The sequence below is a fragment of the Telmatherina bonti genome, assembly GCF_933228915.1.
Source record: "Telmatherina bonti genome assembly, chromosome: 9".
NCBI lineage: Eukaryota > Metazoa > Chordata > Actinopteri > Atheriniformes > Telmatherinidae > Telmatherina > Telmatherina bonti.
The window spans coordinates 4,745,743-4,764,608 of record NC_136627.1 but is presented as its reverse complement, the minus strand read 5'-3'; the positions used below and the strand labels follow the sequence as shown (position 1 = coordinate 4,764,608).

At 43.2% G+C, this 18,866-nt stretch overlaps 1 protein-coding gene across 1 annotated transcript in view; it reads left to right on the top strand.

Moving 5' to 3' along the window:
* The window catches only part of sgsm2 (small G protein signaling modulator 2), a gene marked incomplete at both ends in the record, with an annotated part of 105,227 nt that overhangs the window by 82,450 nt on the left and 3,911 nt on the right, over window positions 1–18,866 (top strand). Inside the window, 6 exons of the mRNA XM_079246645.1 lie at window positions 224–398; window positions 3,183–3,247; window positions 5,149–5,294; window positions 12,992–13,120; window positions 13,199–13,381; window positions 15,647–16,027. Of these exons, the coding sequence (XP_079102771.1) occupies window positions 224–398; window positions 3,183–3,247; window positions 5,149–5,294; window positions 12,992–13,120; window positions 13,199–13,381; window positions 15,647–16,027 (1,079 nt within the window). The remainder of the gene's footprint in view (window positions 1–223; window positions 399–3,182; window positions 3,248–5,148; window positions 5,295–12,991; window positions 13,121–13,198; window positions 13,382–15,646; window positions 16,028–18,866) is intronic.

The following is an 18,866-nucleotide window of genomic DNA, read 5'->3' as shown; positions in this document are numbered from 1 at the left end:
ATGTAAATTTTTCATCCATCTGCTCATCTCTTAATGTCATAACAATCAGAAATACATGAAAAGATGTATTTACGGTTGAGCTGAGGGACCTAGGTCATAATATGTAAGGCAGAGTGAAGTGGCTTTTAAATCAGAGTCACAGGAAAGAAAACACGCGCAACCATTTTGTCTGACAGCACTGAGACCTTTCTCTGTCCTTTTACTTTTATTCTCTCCGGTTTAGACCATGGGGAGATGATGGAGATGCAGGGTTTCGGAGGCAGCCCGTCGTCGTGGCAACAGGCTGAAGTAACCACTCACGAGTCCCTGTGCCAGTCCTGCTCCACGGCCGGTAGCAACATGTCATTCGACTACCCAGCCAGCTGCACCTGCGTGCACCAATCGTCGGACATTCACACGTACGCACTGAAAAACCTAAACTTCAAAGCTTCCTGTGATTGGTGGAGATGTTGGGTCTGGAGGTGGAGGGGTTGTTGCTGAAAACAGCAGATTATCATCCTAAACGTGTCATGAAACAGACCAGTAAATCCTCTGTACCCAGGCTGCTCAGAAACGTCACATTTCACTGAATAATACGGGAAGAAAACATTAAATCTGAACCATAGACCATCTTTGAAAGATGCACGGAGCCTCCAGCATTTAAAAGTGAAGCCATGCGGATGTGTCAAAAACTGCAGTTCCCCCTTCATCCACTAGGGGCTGCAAAACAGAGCAAATCCCCATAGTCTCCCATGTTAAAAAGACCAACTTCACAGCAGAAATAAACATGTTTACAGCAGAAATAAAAATGTTTACAGTAGAAATAAACATGTTTACAGCCTGGTACAAAAATCCATTTTAGGTTTAATATGTCAGGTTTACCTTCATGACAACTGTCAGGGGAGGGAATTTTTTCTACATCGCCCGTTTAAAAGTAATTTAATCTCGAAGTTTGGCATATTTAAGGGCGTGTCCTTTTGATTGACAGGTACCCGATCTCCCACTTCAAGTCAGAAGAACGTAGAACAACCGCGGTTTTTAGCCGGTTAACAACGTGACTTAGCTTTAGCCCGCTTACCTCCGTTAGCTGGTTAGCTCCTGTTATCTCCGGGTTAGCTCGGTTAGCTCTTAGCTACAGAAAGGTCGGAGTTTGCTCGATGTCAATCATCCACCATGACGCTCACAGCCCCCCTCTCAGCTCCACCTCTTTGCCCATATTTGTATTTTCCGGGCGTGACGACACGCATGACGCTGCCAAGATGGTGATGGAAGGAACCGCCCACCGAGCTTCAATTCAGCTCTTCAGAAACCTACGGGTGATGTCACGGTGGCTCTGCCCATCTCTACATACCATCTATGAGCTGAACATATTTGCATTTAAAGTCATAAAGTCATGAGCATGAGTTGTCCTGAAACTGATGTAACAGATGAAAAACTTTTACGGCTTCCACAGGAATGCAGCCAGGTGTTGGGAGTTTCCTCTAAAAGCTCAGGTTCTGTTTGAGAAGAGCTTTCAGGTCATTTCTGAACTAACAGGAACCATCATCTCTTCCTGGAAAACATTCCAGGCAGCTGGAAGTCTTTCCAGGAGCGACGTCCCGGCTGGTTAAGTGCCGGCTGCTATCAGAGACATGACTGAAGAGAAGAAACACGGCGACAAAGCGACATCTGAACAAACAGCAAGTTTGTTTTGGCTAAAAGCAAACATACGGTGGTTCATGTTCCGCAGGACTTGGAATCCTGCTGGGTTTGAGACGTGTGAAAGTTGCAGCAGGAAGGTGCAGAATAGTCCCTGTTCAGACCCACATGAAGTTGTTTACAAGATGCTCCAACACGGTTAAATTTAGTGGTTCCAGATCAGAAGTCAGAGGTTCGCTGCAGATTAAAACCGTCAGCTGCAACGTTGACCAATAAGTTCATTAAAAAACAAGAACCGATCCGGTGGAACATAAAAGTAATCAGATCCGATAAAACAGACTAAAAGCAGGTTCAGACAAGGAGACGTGAAAACCTGACGGGAATAAAATAACGGGAATAAGTTTTCAGACGGGATTGAAAGGACTGTAAAGACTCTGCAGGGGATTCAGAGCTTATTCGAGCATCTCACTCATTCATGACAAGAGGAGAAGATGACCGCTGGGATCATTTATCATCTGTGTTAAATCTGAAACCAGACAGACGGACAGCAGGAACCTGCTGAAACCGGACTCATGGAAGCCGCTCAAAGACCAGCAGCAGCATTTATTCTGGACTAACTGCAGGCGATGTGTGAGACGTGTTATAAAGATGATGTTCAGAAAAAACTGGACTCGACTGCTGTCATCACTTTCTTCTCCATTTTATCTAAAGGAACTCCAATGTTTCTTGCTTTTAAAAAAAAAAGGAAGAAGTGATTCAGAAACTTTTCCAGGTTGGATTTAAAAATGGAAATAAACGTGGATGTCATCAGCATAACAGGGAAAAGAAATATGAAACTGTAGATTGAGGATGCTGTGCAGAAAGGAATGTCTCACGAGAAAGTTTAGCAGAATTAAAGGTTTGAGTCTGAAACAAAAGATGGATCCTGGGAATTTTCCTTTCAGAAATTTAAAAAACAAATAAAAAACCTGTTGTCTGAAATAAAAGTAAGATTAAACTGTAAATACTACGGTGTGCCTGATTACAAATGAAAAAAACAAGTAAAAATTTTTTAAAAATTACCACAAATGAAAAAAACACATTTACATATAAAAAATACTATTTTTAAAATCAACTACAAATTTAAAAAAGAAAACAAATAAAAAAAAAACACAACAAATTAAAACCACAACTACCAATAAATAAAAACATTAACAAAAAAAAAAACACTAGGACAAACTAAAATGCAACAAATTACAAAACATAAAATTTAAAAACATGTCAAATTAAAGGACAAGATAAATAGGATGAAAAAACACAAAACAGGATAAAAAATTTAAAACAAATTTAAAAATACAAGAAATGAAAAACACAATAAAAAAAAAATCCCAACAACAAATATTCGGCGCCATCGTCCAATCAGCAACTCTTATATTGACTGGTACCTCCCCTTCTGGTACGTTAACATCGTGTTGTTTTCATTCTGTTGTGTTTTTTACGTCATTTTAGTTTCCTCCTCGGTGCGGCTGTAAAGTTCCAGTAGACATGAAGTAAAATGATCATTAATCGTCTGTTTTCTTCCGCAGCGTTCCTCTGAAGATGCTCTGCCAGAACATGAAGCGGCAGATCGTCTCCAGAGCTTTCTATGGATGTAAGTACCCCTCAGAGTGAACTTCCTCTCTAACTGGCTCCACGTTTAGTTCCTGTCGTCGTCACCAGGTTTATCAGATGCTTGCAGATTACGTCTTCTTTTCAGTTTGTTCCTCTGGGAGTTTGATACAGACATTTGTAATAATACTCATGTTATATTACTTTGATTTTTCTTTGTTTTATATTTATGTAAACCTTACAAAGCAAGGTCTTACAATCTATTAAACCCAACAGACGTGACGAACCTGTTACTCATCTGGCTTCCAGGAATGATTTTACAGTGAAAGTTCACTAAAAACTGACATGAAGGAAAAATCCACTCTGTACACTGTAAAAAATATCCTTTAAAATAAATGAAAGACTGCGATGAGGCGCTGAGGAACAGAAGGTATATTTAATTATTGTCTGAATTATGAGGAAAAAATCATTTAAATGATTTTATGAGTTAAAATAGACTAATTAAACACAATGTAAGAACAATGTCTGAATTCATCTGTAACTGCAGGAAAATGTGGATAATCTCAGTACATAAGACAGAATCTCTGGAACAGTCAGAACATGATGTTATTTATCTTCGTTCAGTTTTAAAGATCAAAACAAAATTATCTGATTTTTTAGATTAAACAAAGAAAACCAACATTTCCTGCAGTTCCAGATTCCATCATGGTTCAACGTTCCCTGAACGCATCGTGATGCTTCTTTCTTTCTTTCCTTCATAAACCATCAGAAATTATGCTTTAGTCACCTTGTAGGGAGATGATAGTGTTTTGCAGTCAGAAATGGAAGGAAATGATGTTTTTACAGCCTTTTTGTGGAGCAGAATAGCAAATCTGCTGGAATGGACATATCAATATTCTGGAGACAGCCAGTCAAAATATTGTATTAAAACTTTTTTAACTAGCACTCTGTCATTTTTTCTCAGTTATCACAGTTTTAGGCTGTAAAATTGTGTGTGATGCAACACACACGTGATCTGTCTCACATGACTATGGCAGCCAATCAGATGTCAGGATGATGATACTGTTAATGGTGAAGAGGTTTTATTTATTTATTTTACTGGTTTAATGCACGATTGGGGGTATTCTGTTTATTATGTTACTATTATTTTATTACACTTGATTATACTTATTTTTATTATACTAATTAATATGTACTTTATATATTTTACCATTTTAATAAGATTAATTTGGTCTTATTTTCGTTTAATTTACTTGTCAGTATAATTTAATATTATTTTAAAGGCATACTGATGTTCTTGAGATTTAGTTATATTCAACGTTGCCTTTGGGAAAAAAGATATTCATGCACACTGTAATGATTTTATTGGATTTAAGGGGTAAGAAATATCGGTATCGGTACTGATGTTGGTGGAAAAGAAAGAAAAAGTACCATAAACTAATGATATCATATGGACAGGAAATATCAGTATCATCTATTCCTACAAAGCTGTTGGCTTTTATGTAAAACAGAAGTGCATTTTAAAGGGTTTAGTGTTGCTTTCTTTGAGTCATGTGACCCATTAAAGCAATATTATTGGTGCATTATGGTGAGCCCTGCTTTTTACAGAATATGAATCACAGTGATGCCAGACGTGCTGCGGAAGTGTGACACGGTGCAGAAAAGGCTTAAAATCAGCTGAGTTTAGTATAAAATGCATCTTAAGAGCTACTGGATGATAAACTTCAATTTTTCTGATTTGTTTAACTTTTAAGTGGAAAAAAAAATAGCAAAATATTATATTTATAGATGACTAAACTATTTCAGATCTTTTTAGATTCATGTGTTGGTCATATGATGACTGCTGAGGAGAGAGGAAGTGGTGTGTGTGTGTTCAGCTGTGTAAAACCAGAACATCCTGACGTTAGCGCTGCCTGGTCTCAGCTGTGTCCATGTGTCCATCAGGGCTGGCTTACTGTCGACACCTGTCCACTGTGCGGACCCACCTGTCAGCTCTGGTCAACCACAACATCGTGCCCCCAGACAGACCCTGTGAGGCGTCCGGAGGGCTCAGCAAAGAGGTGTGGAGCAAGTACCAGAAAGACTGCAAGGTGGGAGCAGACGTTAACCCTGCAGCAGCATCACAGGGGTCTTCATCTCTGACACAGTCAGCCACACATCATCACAGCAGATTTCAGCTTTCAGTCAGCGAGACACATCAGCCTCATTCTGGACTGCAGATATTACAGCTGTTAGGACTCTCAGTTTGAGGAACGCGTCCCCAGGCAGAGCGGAGATCAAATGTAATCCTCAAGGGTCGCTGTCCTGCTGATCATGGATGTTTCCAGCTGCAGCACACCTAATCAGTCATTTAAACCAGATGTGTTGGATCAGGGAGACAACTAAAACCTGCAGGACTGCGGCCCGAGCTGACCACCTCTGGTCTAGATGTGTGATATTTTAATTAGACTCATAAGTCCTTCTTACTGTGTCCCGCTGGCCCAATACTCCGTTTCAGACCTATAATCATCCTTCATGATAAAACTTTTCCTTTTAATGAAAGAAAGATTAATGCAGAAGCTGCTCCTTATTGGTGCTACATGAAAGGAGTCTGGACAACAACCTCATCCTGTATCTACCAGTAGAAATTAGACACAGCATTCACTTTTACTGTTTTATAAACTCACTGTCCTCTTTACCAGGTTCACCTTCTGGTACCAGACTGGACCCCTTTTTCCTCCACACCTGCCTTCATTCTTAGTCTGATAGGTTCAGCAAGGTAGAAACATTCCTCAGAAATTCTGCTACATATTGACGGAAAGCATCACACAGTTGCAGATGAGACTCTCCCGTTCCACCTGATCACCATGAGAATCTCCCGTTCCACCTCATCACCATGAGAATCTCCCGTTCCACCTCATCACCATGAGAATCTCCCGTTCCACCTCATCACCATGAGAATCTCCCGTTCCACCTCATCACCATGCGAATCTCTGTTCCATCTCATCATGAAGAGAATCTCCCGTTCCACCTCATCATGATGAGAATCTCCCGTTCCACCTCATCACCATGCGAATCTCTGTTCCATCTCATCATGAAGAGAATCTCCCGTTCCACCTCATCATGATGAGAATCTCCCGTTTCACCTCATCATCATGAGAATCTCCGTTCCACCTCATCATGATGAGAATCTCCTGTTCCACCTCATCATGATGAGAATCTCCCGTTCCACCTTATCATGAGAATCTCCCGTTCCACCTCATCATGAGAATCTCCCGTTCCACCTCATCATGAGAATCTCCCGTTCCACCTCATCATGATGAGAATCTCCCGTTCCACCTCATCATGAGAATCTCCCGTTCCACCTCATCATGAGAATCTCCTGTTCCACCTCATCATGATGAGAATCTCCCGTTCCACCTCATCATGAGAATCTCCTGTTCCACCTCATCATGATGAGAATCTCCCGTTCCACCTTATCATGAGAATCTCCCGTTCCACCTCATCATGAGAATCTCCCGTTCCACCTCATCATGAGAATCTCTCGTTCCACCTCATCATGATGAGAATCTCCCGTTCCACCTCATCACCATGAGAATCTCTCGTTCCACCTCATCATGATGAGAATCTCCCGTTCCACCTCATCACCATGAGAATCTCCGTTCCACCTCATCATGATGAGAATCTCGCGTTCCACCTCATCATGAGAATCTCCCGTTCCACCTCATCATGATGAGAATCTCCCGTTCCACCTCATCACCATGAGAATCTCCATTCCACCTCATCATGATGAGAATCTCCCGTTCCACCACATCACCATGAGAATCTCCCGTTCCACCTCATCATGATGAGAATCTCCCGTTCCACCTCATCACTATGAGAATCTCCGTTCCACCTCATCACCATGAGAATCTCCCGTTCCACCTCATCATGATGAGAATCTCCCGTTCCACCTCATCACTATGAGAATCTCCGTTCCACCTCATCACCATGAGAATCTCTGTTCCATCTCATCATGAAGAGAATCTCTCATTCCACCTCATCATGATGAGAATCTCTCATTCCACCTCATCATGATGAGACTCTCCCGTTCCACCTGATCACCATGAGAATCTCCCGTTCCACCTCATCACCATGAGAATCTCCCGTTCCACCTCATCACCATGAGAATCTCCCGTTCCACCTCATCACCATGCGAATCTCTGTTCCATCTCATCATGAAGAGAATCTCCCGTTCCACCTCATCATGATGAGAATCTCCCGTTTCACCTCATCATCATGAGAATCTCCGTTCCACCTCATCATGATGAGAATCTCCTGTTCCACCTCATCATGATGAGAATCTCCCGTTCCACCTTATCATGAGAATCTCCCGTTCCACCTCATCATGAGAATCTCCCGTTCCACCTCATCATGAGAATCTCCCGTTCCACCTCATCATGATGAGAATCTCCCGTTCCACCTCATCATGAGAATCTCCCGTTCCACCTCATCATGAGAATCTCCTGTTCCACCTCATCATGATGAGAATCTCCCGTTCCACCTCATCATGAGAATCTCCTGTTCCACCTCATCATGATGAGAATCTCCCGTTCCACCTTATCATGAGAATCTCCCGTTCCACCTCATCATGAGAATCTCCCGTTCCACCTCATCATGAGAATCTCTCGTTCCACCTCATCATGATGAGAATCTCCCGTTCCACCTCATCACCATGAGAATCTCTCGTTCCACCTCATCATGATGAGAATCTCCCGTTCCACCTCATCACCATGAGAATCTCCGTTCCACCTCATCATGATGAGAATCTTGCGTTCCACCTCATCATGAGAATCTCCCGTTCCACCTCATCATGATGAGAATCTCCCGTTCCACCTCATCACCATGAGAATCTCCATTCCACCTCATCATGATGAGAATCTCGCGTTCCACCTCATCATGAGAATCTCCCGTTCCACCTCATCATGATGAGAATCTCCCGTTCCACCTCATCACCATGAGAATCTCCGTTCCACCTCATCATGATGAGAATCTCGCGTTCCACCTCATCATGAGAATCTCCCGTTCCACCTCATCATGATGAGAATCTCCCGTTCCACCACATCACCATGAGAATCTCCCGTTCCACCTCATCATGATGAGAATCTCCCGTTCCACCTCATCACTATGAGAATCTCCGTTCCACCTCATCACCATGAGAATCTCCCGTTCCACCTCATCATGATGAGAATCTCCCGTTCCACCTCATCACTATGAGAATCTCCGTTCCACCTCATCACCATGAGAATCTCTGTTCCATCTCATCATGAAGAGAATCTCTCATTCCACCTCATCATGATGAGAATCTCTCATTCCACCTCATCATGATGAGAATCTCCCGTTCCACCTCATCATGATGAGAATCTCCCATTCCACCTCATCATGATGAGAATCTCCCGTTCCACCTCATCATGATGAGAATCTCCCGTTCCACCTCATCATGATGAGAAGCTCCCGTTCCACCTCATCACCATGAGAATCTCTCGTTCCACCTCATCACCATGAGAAGCTCCCGTTCCACCTCATCATGATGAGAATCTCCCGTTCCACCTCATCATGATGAGAATCTCCCGTTCCACCTCATCATGAGAATCTCCCGTTCCACCTCATCATGATGAGAATCTCCCGTTCCACCTCATCACCATGAGAATCTCCCGTTCCACCTCATCATGATGAGAATCTCCCGTTCCACCTCATCACCATGAGAATCTCCCGTTCCACCTCATCATGATGAGAATCTCCCGTTCCACCTCATCACCATGAGAATCTCTCATTCCACCTCATCATGATGAGAATCTCCCGTTCCACCTCATCATGATGAGAATCTCCCGTTCCACCTCATCATGATGAGAATCTCCCGTTCCACCTCATCACCATGAGAATCTCCCGTTCCACCTCATCATGATGAGAATCTCCCGTTCCACCTCATCATGATGAGAATCTCCCGTTCCACCTCATCATGAGAATCTCCCGTTCCACCTCATCACCATGAGAATCTCCGTTCCATCTCATCATGATGAGAATCTCCGTTCCACCTCATCATGATGAGAATCTCCCGTTCCACCTTATCACCATGAGAATCTCCGTTCCATCTCATGAAGAGAATCTCCCGTTCCACCTTATCGCCATGAGAATCTCCGTTCCATCTCATCATGAAGAGAATCTCCCGTTCCACCTCATCATGATGAGAATCTCCCGTTCCACCTCATCACCATGAGAATCTCCGTTCCACCTCATCATGAGAATCTCCCGTTCCACCTCATCATGATGAGAATCTCCCGTTCCACCTCATCACCATGAGAAACCCTCGTTCCTCCTCATCATGATGAGAATCTCCCGTTCCACCTCATCACCATGAGAATCTCCGTTCCACCTCATCATGATGAGAATCTCCCGTTCCACCTCATCATGAGAATCTCCCGTTCCACCTCATCACCATGAGAATCTCCGTTCCATCTCATCATGATGAGAATCTCCCGTTCCACCTCATCATGATGAGAATCTCCGTTCCATCTCATCATGATGAGAATCTCCGTTCCACCTCATCATGATGAGAATCTCCCGTTCCACCTTATCACCATGAGAATCTCCGTTCCATCTCATGAAGAGAATCTCCCGTTCCACCTTATCGCCATGAGAATCTCCGTTCCATCTCATCATGAAGAGAATCTCCCGTTCCACCTCATCATGATGAGAATCTCCCGTTCCACCTCATCACCATGAGAATCTCCGTTCCACCTCATCATGAGAATCTCCCGTTCCACCTCATCATGATGAGAATCTCCCGTTCCACCTCATCACCATGAGAAACCCTCGTTCCTCCTCATCATGATGAGAATCTCCCGTTCCACCTCATCACCATGAGAATCTCCGTTCCACCTCATCATGATGAGAATCTCCCGTTCCACCTCATCATGAGAATCTCCCGTTCCACCTCATCACCATGAGAATCTCCGTTCCATCTCATCATGATGAGAATCTCCGTTCCACCTCATCATGATGAGAATCTCCCGTTCCACCTTATCACCATGAGAATCTCCGTTCCATCTCATCATGAAGAGAATCTCCCGTTCCACCTTATCACCATGAGAATCTCCGTTCCATCTCATCATGATGAGAATCTCCGTTCCATCTCATCATGAAGAGAATCTCCCGTTCCACCTCATCATGATGAAAATCTCTCGTTCCACTTCATCACCATGAGAATCTCCCTTTCCACCTCATCATGATGAGAATCTCCCGTTCCACCTCATCATGATGAGAATCTCCCGTTCCACCTCATCATGATGAGAATCTCCCGTTCCACCTCATCACCATGAGAATCTCCCATTCCACCTCATCATGATGAGAATCACCCGTTCCACCTCATCACCATGAGAATCTCCGTTCCACCTCATCATGATGAGAATCTCCCGTTCCACCTCATCATGATGAGAATCTCCGTTCCACCTCATCACCATGAGAATCTCCCATTCCACCTCATCATGATGAGAATCTCCCGTTCCACCTCATCACCATGAGAATCTCCGTTCCACCTCATCATGATGAGAATCTCCGTTCCACCTCATCATGATGAGAATCTCCCGTTCCACCTCATCATGATGAGAATCTCCCGTTCCACCTCATTATGATGAGAATCTCCGTTCCACCTCATCACCATGAGAATCTCCCGTTCCACCTCATCGTGATGAGAATCTCCGTTCCACCTCACAACAATGAGAATCTCCCGTTCCACCTCATCATGATGAGAATCTCCCGTTCCACCTCATCATGATGAGAATCTCCCGTTCCACCTCATCACCATGAGAATCTCCCGTTCCACCTCATCACCATGAGAATCTCCCGTTCCACCTCATCATGATGAGAATCTCCCGTTCCACCTCATCACCATGAGAATCTCCCGTTCCACCTCATCACCATGAGAATCTCCCGTTCCACCTCATCATGATGAGAATCTCCCGTTCCACCACATCACCATGAGAATCTCCCGTTCCACCTCATCACCATGAGAATCTCCCGTTCCACCTCATCATGATGAGAATCTCCCGTTCCACCTCATCACCATGAGAATCTCCCGTTCCACCTCATCACCATGAGAATCTCCCGTTCCACCTCATCATGATGAGAATCTCCCGTTCCACCTCATCATGATGAGAATCTCCCGTTCCACCTCATCACCATGAGAATCTCCCGTTCCACCTCATCATGATGAGAATCTCCCGTTCCACCTCATCATGATGAGAATCTCCCGTTCCACCTCATCACCATGAGAATCTCCCGTTCCACCTCATCATAATGAGAATCTCCCGTTCCACCTCATCACCATGAGAATCTCCCGTTCCACCTCATCATGATGAGAATCTCCCGTTCCACCTCATCATGATGAGAATCTCCCGTTCCACCTCATCATGATGAGAATCTCCCGTTCCACCTCGTCACCATGAGAATCTCCCGTCCCACCTCATCATAATGAGAATCTCCCGTTCCACCTCATCACCATGAGAATCTCCCGTTCCACCTCATCACCATGAGAATCTCCCGTTCCACCTCATCATGATGAGAATCTCCCGTTCCACCTCATCACCATGAGAATCTCTCGTTCCACTTCATCATGATGAGAATCTCCCGTTCCACCTCATCACCATGAGAATCTCCCGTTCCACCTCATCACCATGAGAATCTCCCGTTCCACCTCATCATGATGAGAATCTCCCGTTCCACCTCATCACCATGAGAATCTCTCGTTCCACTTCATCATGATGAGAATCTCCCGTTCCACCTCATCATGATGAGAATCTCCCGTTCCACCTTATCACCATGAGAATCTCCCGTTCCACCTCATCATGATGAGAATCTCCCGTTCCACCTCATCATGATGAGAATCTCCCGTTCCACCTCATCACCATGAGAATCTCCCGTTCCACCTCATCATAATGAGAATCTCCCGTTCCACCTCATCATGATGAGAATCTCCCGTTCCACCTCATCACCATGAGAATCTCCCGTTCCACCTCATCATGATGAGAATCTCCCGTTCCACCTCATCACCATGAGAATCTCTCGTTCCACTTCATCATGATGATAATCTGTTTAGATATTAGAATGAACAAACAGATGAACCTGATAAAGTGAGACCTGTAATTGAACGGATCACTGCAGGTGTAACTGAAATACTCCCCGTAGCACTGAGCTGTGCTTTAGTCCCAGGATTTATGAACATGTATGGATTGTTTGAAGCTGTGTGAATACACCTGCACATCCTGCAACAGTCAGATATCCCTTCTGATGCTTTCCAACACACACATCCAGCCTGCTGGTCATGTTCATAACTGTGGAACCTTCATGCACCTCTTCTCATAATGTATCTGTGTTTTTCTGTCCTTCTCCTCATGCACATTCTCTCCTCCTCCATGTTAACAGTGAGCTGGGGATCGTGCACCGCTCCTGCCATCTCCGCCCTTTCCACTTTCTCCTTCACTTTAATGAAAATTTTATGAGTTTCAGTGAACTGGAATCTCATTACAGACTGCAGCTGATATCATCGTGGCTATTAAAACCTCCACCATAATCCGTCATCGACTCCAAGAAAGTCATCATCACTAATTTACACTCTATTCATATCTGTGTCTTTTATCTCCTGCACTAATCTGTTCCTTCTACTGTCCCAGTCACTCCTTTCATTATTGATGCACTTCCTCCTCCACGCAGGCTTCTTCTTCCCCGCCGTTCTCTTCTTCATGTATGTTCCTGATATTCCCTCTCCGTGCAGAACTACAAGGAGCTGGAGCTGCTCAGGCTGGTTTACTACGGAGGAGTGCAGCATGACATCAGGAAGGAGGTCTGGCCTTTTCTTCTGGGACATTACAAGTTTGGCATGGGCAAGAAGGACATGAGTCAGGTACAACAAAGCCATGCTCCCCCTCTCACTCTTACTCTATGAACCTCTACATGATTTCTGCTTTATTTCCACGTGAAGATCGATGCGAAGATCAGCGAGCGCTACCAGCAGGTGGTGCGGGAATGGAAGGCGTGTGAAGTCATCGTCAAGCAGAGGGAGAAAGAGATGCAGTCGGCCATCTTCGCCAAGCTGTCGTCCGGCAGCAGCATAGACAGCCACGTGCTGCGGCTCGCCCACAGAGACTCCACGCTGAGCAACGAGGTGATGAAGCCCGGCTCGATCTCACATCCAGCCAGCGCTGCGATTTATTTATCAGGGAGGAGGCTCTTTATTAAGCTGGGAAATAAAGAGACGAGCCCGTCCTCTGCTGCTTCACGCAGGAAAAACTGGGATATTTAGATGAATTACAGCGTCTCGTAAAACTTAAACCAGGAAGACAGTGTCGGATAAAAACGTGAAAACATAAAAGTATGGTGTCTGTTCTGTTGTTACACAGATGTTTCATTACAGACAACATCAACATGATAATGTTTAAACAATCTTGGATTGTTTCAGCTATCAGAAAGGTTTCTGTAACTTCGTCCCCATTTTCTACATTTTCCTCTGAAAAAATGATTAAATGTCTTCATTTAAGGTTCAAATCTAAAACCATCACAGTCACAACTTGCTTCCAACAGCAGCAAGATTAATAAGCTTCCCGTTTTCATGAACATGGATCCAATAAAAACCGGTTTCAGGCTTCATAATTACACATGTACATGGATAATACTTCAACTTTATCTTCATATGTTGTACTTTTCCTACATGCATGGAAATCAGTCAGAACAAGATAAACCTAAATAATAATCACTTCCATTTAAAGATAAACATCAAATAGGATGTGTGTGAGGAAGTAAACAAGGTTTGAATTAAAACCAGCAGAGAATCAGAGGTCAGGAGGAAAACCAGTTTAAGTAGAACCTCGGGTAATCTAATCTGGTCCCAGAATGAGAAACCGTGTCAGGCTTTACTTTACTAAGAACCATTAACAAATCGGGATTTTCAGAGCAAAGAGGAACGTCATGAACACCCTCCCCATCATGAAACAAGCATCCCATTCTGCAGCTGGAGGTCTGTTTGAAAACCACTGGGGTCCCAGTGAAGTCTGGTAAGATGGTAAATGTGTTACTGGTGAGGAGGATGAAGACGGCTCACAGTTTCAGACTCTAATGGAAGAGATGAACATGCAGCGATGCAGCTTCACTCATCAGACAGTAAAACCAGACGGGAACGTTACCGCTGCAGAGCCTCTCTCTGATTGGATGAAGCGGGTTTCAGTCAAACAACTGAGGTTACTATGGTTACAGAGCTGGTTTAAGAACTGGTTTAAACAGATCCTCAGTCTGCTGCTTCAGTGAATGTCCATTCATTTAACTTTACTCATCCTACAATTACTTTATTCATTCCTAGGATTACTTTACTCATTCCTAGGATTACTTTACTCATTCCTAGGATTATATTACTCATTCCTAGGATTACTTTACTTATTCCTAGGATTACTTTATTCATTCCTAGGATTATATTACTCGTTCCTAAGTTTACTTTACTCATTTTTAGGATTACTTTACTTATTCCTACAATTACTTTATTCATTCCTAGGATTACTTTACTCATTCCTAGGATTACTTTACTCATTCCTAGGATTATATTACTCGTTCCTAGGATTACTTTATTCATTCCTAGGATTACTTTATTCATTCCTAGGATTATATTACTCGTTCCTAAATTTACTTTACTCGTTTTTAGGATTACTTTACTTATTCCTAGGATTACTTTATTCATTCCTAGGATTATATTACTCGTTCCTAGGATTACTTTACTCGTTCCTAGGATTACTTTACTCATTACTAGGATTACTTTACTCATTCCTAGGATTACTTTACTCGTTCCTAGGATTACTTTACTTGCTCCTAGATGAACTGAGATGAACTAGATGAACTGAGGTGTTATCGTCTGGTTACTTTTAGGAGCAGATTACATCTTCATGCTCTACTGTGTATTCTACCGGCTGAATTTACTCTGACACAGGAACACACAGTTGTGGAAGAAATCATTAGACCACCCTTGTTTCCACACAACTTTTATTCGTACCAGGCTGTACAAGTGGACATGATATTATGGTATGTTGACTTTGACATGCCTGTAGTGATGTCACATCTTCTGTTGAGACCAGAATTATCCTTCCAGCTCCTGCAGCTGAGTAGATACTCTTCATTTGTTTCTGGCTTTGTCATTGCAGACAGGAGGCAGACAAGTTCATGGCGAAGTTCCAGGTTTCAGAATTATGTCTGAATGTTCATCAGAATTATTCAAATACAACATCAGTCTCTGTTTCTGTCTGCTCATCTCCTTCATCCAGTTGAATATGTGAACACAGACTGGAAGACGAAACGGGCCTGAAGTCATATGGGTGTAAATGGAAACATGGCCGCAGACATATTCCACTCTCTGCTGTATTAATGTCTTTTAACCCTCCTTCCTCTCCAGGTGTTCATGTCTGTGGATGAGCCTGATGCAGGGAGTCAGGAGACCCCCAGTGGAGAAGACACCACGCCCACCATGACCACCCTGGTCCCCCCTGCCGCCCTCCCCCCAGAGGAACGTCCTCTGGTAGAGTTTGACTCCCCAGACTCGGGTCTCCCTTCCTCCAGAAACTACTCGGTGACTTCTGCTCACTCTCAGATCTTGTCCAGCATAGACGATGGTCAGAGCACAGAGGAAGAAGGAGGGGGTAGGGAGGAGAGCAGGACTCCAGGGGGGGGGCGTCAGGACTCTCTTACAGAGGACAGGCTGTGCAGTCAGCTGGACAAACTGGTGACCAATGGAGCTGCAGCTGAGGGGATATCAGCTTCACTCTCCTCGTATACAGTGCGTACAGTTTGTAGATGTTTGTTTATTTCATCAGAAGCGGCCAGACGGCAACTTGTGGAGAAAAGAAATGCACACGAGAGTCTGTTAATCTGAAATGTTAAAGTTTAACACAATGAATGGAACTGAAAAGACTAAATCTGCAGAATAAACCACAAGTTTAAGCATCAGGGGCGGAGCTAGAGGGGTGGTCGGGGTGGCAATGGCCACCTCTGAAAAGCCTAGGTATCACCGCAGGTGATTGACAGGTCACTGAAGGAGGTTTGTAGTATCACTAGTACATTTTAAGGTAGTTTCTTGATGATTAATCCATGTGTTTGTACATTTCTAGAAGAGGTTATGTTCCTGTACAGGTACATCTCATGTTAGGGTGTTAACCTGATGTTAGCATGATGCAACGTAGCAGTTAGCTACGATTAGCTTCAAGCTAATGTGGAGAAACCATGTCATATTTAGATTTCAGTGACTGTATTTTGAGACAACACATCAGCTTATCAAGATTTTTACACTGGAGCTGAAAATAAACTATAAAGATTATGAAAGATTAGCTTAGCGCTGTATAAGCTAGCGCTACATTTACCAGTTTTATTTAAACCAGTGAGATTAGTAAGGATGCTAGTTGGTTTTAAAGTAGCTACACATGAAAATGTGGAAAATATGTCTTGTAACCACATCAGGATCCAGTATACCACCACCACCAGACCAGTAGATCCCCCTAATACAACATCAGGATCCACATAGTGCACCAAAAACAACCAACTTATCTTTCTACGGACCTTTTCCTCATGTTTCATCATTGAGTGGGCGTTAGAGAAAAGAACATAATCATTTCTTTTACCAAGCCTACTGTGTGACCAAACTGTTAAAGGGGGGTTGTGTAGTAATACATGACCCCCATGTATCCAACTCTAGCTCCGTCACTGGTCAAAACTGAGGTTAGAAATATTCATCTTCAAGTATTAATCCTAGATTCCTGCAGCTTTCCTTGAAAGATTGCCGAGATCAGACCCAAACAGAATGACCGCTTGTTGTCATTAAACTGAATTAAATTTGGGTCATTTGTCACCTTAACTAACTGTCTATGTGCTGAGTTCTGACTTTATGAAGCAAACTAGAAAACTTTCAAGCAGTTCAGCATCAGATTCTTGTAAAGATGAAGGGGGACTATTAATAATGTTGATAACCTTTCATCATACGCTGACATTATGGTTGAGATATTAATGTTTCTGTTTTTCTTTTTAAAGTGATACATTTTAAATTCCAGACTGATGGAAGCAGCACTAGTTCCTTATTTAAATCTTTGTGTATGTTTTTTCTCCTTCCTTGTCATTGTGTTAAAGAAGCACTACAGAACTTTGGTAAACGTTCTCCCTTTAGTCCCCCTAACAACGGCTCATTCATTATTATCTTCATCCTGTCTCTTCTCTGAGATCTCTACGGCCACTAAAAGTCAGTCTGATGTTGACTTTTGTTTTATTTTTCTTCTGTCTCTTGCTTCTTCTCTTTCTCCGATAACATCCTCTTGGGTTTCGTCAACCACCCAGGTGTGCATTCAAACAGTCAGTGTGTTGATATCCAGTTGCTAGTGTGTGATAAGGTGACATAACATGAAATGATTCTGCAACCCAGAAAATTAAGTAGTGTAGTGATTTCTCAGCTTCAGGATGCAGGAGGGCAACAACAGCTCCAGGAATTTGCAGAATGAAGCCAGAAAGTTACTTTAAAAAGATAAAATACAACCGACAAGTGTTGCTGCAGAATCCAGAATCAGATTCATGAAAACAACAATTCAACAATGTTCTTTCTCACAGGAGAAGGGATTATACTGAGGTCCTGACAGGCTTAAAGATGCTTTTTACATGTGCGACTTGGTTTAAGGCCGGGGTGTCCAGCTCCAGTCCCCGGGGGCCACAATCCTACAGGTTTCCCATGTATCCCTGCTCCAACACACCTGACACAAACTGATCAGCCTTTGTGCAGAACTTCATTGGCTGTTGGATCCATTTATTGAAAGCCAGGTGTGTTGGAGCAGGGATACATGGAAAACCTGCAGGACAGCGGCCCTTGAGCACCGACTTTGGACCCTCTGATTTAATGGTTTTTCTTCTCTTCTTGTCAGAATTTTGTTTCAAGTCATCTTTATTAGTTTTCAGTCATGATATCTTCTGTTTGATCATCATCCTGTTTGATTTACTCAACTTGATCTTCTGATGTCTGACTTCTGTGTTACACCTGATCCACAGGTATTACCACACCTTCTGCCATTAGTCCGTCAGCGTAGTTCCTGTAGGAGAATGATTGTTTGCATATCTCTTTGTCTAGTTTGTCCATCGTTATCATCTCAGTTTCCTTTTTCTTTGCTTCTAGTTTAGTTTCCAGAACAATCCTGTCTGTGCAGAACTTTTTGGTTTGTTTTTAAAGCTGCTTCACTAAACTTTGGCCCAATTCCCTTAATTTATGGTTAATCTAGCATCATATTCATCCTGTCTCTTCTCTGTGATCTCTTCAGCCAGCAAAAGTCAGTCTGATATGGATTACTGTCTTATCTCTTCTGCTGTCCATTACTTTTCTTCTCTTCCTCAAATAATGTCTTCTTGGGTATCTTAAATCGGCAACAGTGTGCGTTAAAAGCAGCCAGTGTGTAAATATCCAGTTACTAGCGTGTAGTAAGGCGTGTTTTCTCACCCTCTGGATACTGAAGGGAAACGTTTACAGAATAAATGTCAGTGTGGCATCAAAACGAGTCAGAAACAGAGTTTTACAGTGAGAAAGTTCTGTAGTGCTACTTTAACACACACAGGTAAAACCTTACACTTAATACAAGAAGCTAAATATAGTT